The sequence below is a fragment of the Stegastes partitus genome, unplaced genomic scaffold, assembly GCF_000690725.1.
Source record: "Stegastes partitus isolate 25-593 unplaced genomic scaffold, Stegastes_partitus-1.0.2 Scaffold1332, whole genome shotgun sequence".
In the NCBI taxonomy this organism is placed as follows: domain Eukaryota; kingdom Metazoa; phylum Chordata; class Actinopteri; family Pomacentridae; genus Stegastes; species Stegastes partitus.
In genome coordinates this window covers 201,821-205,151 of record NW_007579063.1, presented here as the reverse complement: position 1 = coordinate 205,151, position 3,331 = coordinate 201,821, and the positions used below count along the sequence as shown (strand labels likewise).

Below are 3,331 nucleotides of genomic sequence, written 5' to 3'. Positions count from 1 at the left end.
ATGAAGCTTGACGACTTTGGGTTCTGGACATTTTCCATTCAAATCCAGATAAATCCTGAATTCCTGCTCTTGAGCAAACTCTGCACATACACATGACGGAATGACATTTAATCAAAGACCAAGCGACGGTTTTGTGCCGTACCTCGCTGTGCAGCTCGGTCATCTCTCTGGCAAACTGGATCTCGGCGGTGTCGGGGAGCTGAGAGTAAAGCGACGTCGGAGCGCCTTTAACCAGCATCTTGGGCCGATAATTCACCTGGAAGAGATCACGTGAGAAAAAGATGCGGCACTGGCCTGTTCACAAGTACCAAAACAGGAAAATGCTCCTACTGCATTCAAACTAATGAGATGGAGGACAATATCTGAAGTTCTCATTCAGTGTCAGAACACATCTAGCTGAAGCTAATTTTAGCTTCCAGCAGTGAGACAACTTATTCCTGAAATTCAACCTTCATTTAACCAGGAAATCCCCGCTAAGTTGTTTTTTTCCCCCAGAGTGGATCACAGAAAAATGTCTAAGAAAGAAAAGCCTTGATTTGGAAACAAAAGCTTTTTATGCAAACTGCTGAAGCTTGTGAGATGAACAAAAGATAAACACGCTCCACAGTTTCGTATTGAGTTGTTCTTTGTTCTCGCAGTTTGTGCAGAAGCTTTGCAGGAGGAACAGCTTTTAGCGGAGAGACTGAAAGGGAAATAAAACATGGTGGATCAATAAAATGAATTCAGCCAAGATGGTGAACAGAGGAGCGAGTTGTTGGAAGACACATTCAGCACGGTGAAACATCATTTTACAGCTGATGAGCACATTCAAAATGACACAAAGCTCGTTCAAAATAGTCGTGTGTAGAAAAATGAAACGCACTGGATCAATAAAACACAGGTTCTAGTCCTTGATACGGCTCATGTCGGTTAGTTTGTACCTCACTCTGCAGCTGCGACACCTCCAGAGCGTGCTGTATTTCTGGAGTGTCCGGAAGCTGCGAGTACAGCGACACGGAGGCCTTTCTCTTCCCCTCTTCTTTGTACTTTTTCTGAAACAAAACAAGAAAAAAAATAAAATAAATCAGCTCCTCATTTTCCGTTTTAGAATGAGTGAGAGCGACAAGAGCTCCGGTAATTCTGACGGGTGTAGAGCTCAGATGCAGCGTGTTTAAATGAATGTGTGATTCATCCCGACGGCTGCATCTGAAGTAAGAACGTCTGTGTGCTTCTCGGCCAGACCTGCAGCCTGATCAAACCTGCAGCTGCTGCGTTAAACAGCCGTCGAGTGGACTGATGAAACATGCTGAAACGCTGCTGCGCGGCGGCGTGTCGGCGTACCTCGCTCTGGAACTCGTGGACGCTCTTGGCCAGCTGCGTTTCGGTGGTTTCGGCGAGCTGAGAGTACAAACTGCTGCTCATCTCCTTCCTGCCTTCCTCCTTGTACTTGTTCTGAGGAGCAGAGAAAGGGCTTTTGCTGTGACAAGAGCTGCAGACTTTGAAGGAAATGAGAGTTTAACGAGGTCTGGGCTAAAACACACTGGAGCTGAATTAGAAGATCTGAAATAAAAAAGTGACATTCTTGTAATCTTCAGCTAAATCATAATAAATATTCAGATTTAAATTTTATCAGTGAAAATTTGGCTTGAAACACTTTCTTTGACAAGATTTTTTTTTTTGACCCACTTTGAGCACATTTTTCCACACATTGAAATCCATTCATCCATATTCAATAATCCATCCATCCATTTATTCATTCATCTACCTATTCATTCATNCTCAAATGACACAAAAAGAGTCTAAAATTGACCAAAAACACTCAAAAATGACACATAAAGACGCTTGAATGACACAAAAAGGAAAAAAATCACTGATGATACGAGACTATTTCCATCAAATAAAGGGTAAAGCCTCCAGACGCCAAAGTGTTTTAGGTGTTTTTGCTCCTGTCGTAGTCTCAGAAGTCGTACAGCTTTGATCGGTCGTACAGCTTTTACGTCATTTTGTTCCGAGCACGTTCAAACCTTTTTCTGTGTTTGCCCAGCAGAAGACGGGGTGAACAATAATGCATATTACACCCTAAAAAACAAGACACGGGCTGCTTTCCCCAGAGGCTAAGCCATCGAGGTGGGTCCCAGATAAATTCAAGCTGGGCACAAGTTGTTGCTTTAAGATGACAAAGCAGCTCGACTCCTCACCTCACTCTGCAGGCTGGACACCTCTTTAGCGTGCTGGGTGTGGATGGTTTCGGGCAGCAGAGAGTACAGGTTGATGCTCATCTCCTTCTTACCGTCCTCCTTGTACTTGACCTGCAAACATCAGGAAAAAAAAAAAAAAACATGCATCCAGACAGAAAGAGAGTCTTGGAAAAACAACTCAAGTCTTATCAGGTAAATCTGAGAGTATCGAACTAATACCATCGGTATTATCATAGTTTCGTACCTCACTGAGGAGCTCTGAGACTTCCTTGGCATGAGCCGTCTCTAGAGTTTCCGGGAGAAGAGAGTACAAACACGAGTTCACGCCTTTCTTGCCCGACTCTTTGTACCGCATCTGAAAACGAGAAGGCTCATGAAAGAGGCGGAAAAACCAGAAACGAGTCCCGGCGGTGTGGCGATCGTCGTCCGCCTCACCTCGCTCTGCAGCTCGGCGACGTTTTTCGCGAACTGAGTCTCGGCGGTTTCCGGGAGCTGGGAGTAGAAACTCTGCGAGAGGCTCCTCCTGCTGCCCTCCTTGTATTTACTCTGTAGAGAAGAGAGCAGAAAACAAAAGTGAACCAACAGGACAAGAGGAAACTTTGTGCTGCGGTTTATCTGCCAAGTCCATAAAAATGACAGTTTGACTGAGCGAAGCCTGATTTGATGGATTGTCGGGTTGTTTTGTTCCATCTTTTGTATGATTTAGTTCATAGATATCAAGATATTTTGTTTATTTTTGTTGGTGGTGTGATCAAGAAGTTCTTCTTTCAAGCATCGCTGCACGACGAGACTACTTCAAGGTGGATGGCGACCAAATTAAAGTCAGTTCATGACTTTCTGATTGCACCTCGTACCCTGTGTGAGGTCTGCACTGATTGTTGAAACCAGAAGTTTCCATCCATCTCCTCAGTATCTGCTAGTGTTGCCTTTAAACTCTATGACTTGGGTCAAACGTTCTGGGTTTCCTTCCACAAGCTTCTCACAACAGTCTGATGAGTTCTGGCCCATTCCTCCTGACAGAACTGGTTGAACTGGGTCAGGTTTGTTGGTCTCCTTGCTCCACTGATGTTCTCCAGGATGGAGATCAGGGCTTTGTGATGGCCACTCCACTCCACTGACTCTGTTGTCCTGAAGCCTCTCTGTAGCTAATCTGG

The 3,331-nt window shown here is 44.7% G+C and overlaps 1 protein-coding gene across 1 annotated transcript in view; it reads right to left on the bottom strand.

The window, feature by feature from the left end:
* The window catches only part of LOC103369805 (nebulin-like), a gene marked incomplete at its 3' end in the record, with an annotated part of 46,164 nt that overhangs the window by 29,025 nt on the left and 13,808 nt on the right, over positions 1-3,331 (bottom strand). The window contains exons 7-11 of the mRNA XM_008298618.1: positions 2,613-2,723; positions 2,422-2,532; positions 2,178-2,288; positions 1,321-1,431; positions 921-1,031 (exon numbers count right to left, since the gene is read on the bottom strand). Of these exons, the coding sequence (XP_008296840.1) occupies positions 921-1,031; positions 1,321-1,431; positions 2,178-2,288; positions 2,422-2,532; positions 2,613-2,723 (555 nt within the window). The remainder of the gene's footprint in view (positions 1-920; positions 1,032-1,320; positions 1,432-2,177; positions 2,289-2,421; positions 2,533-2,612; positions 2,724-3,331) is intronic.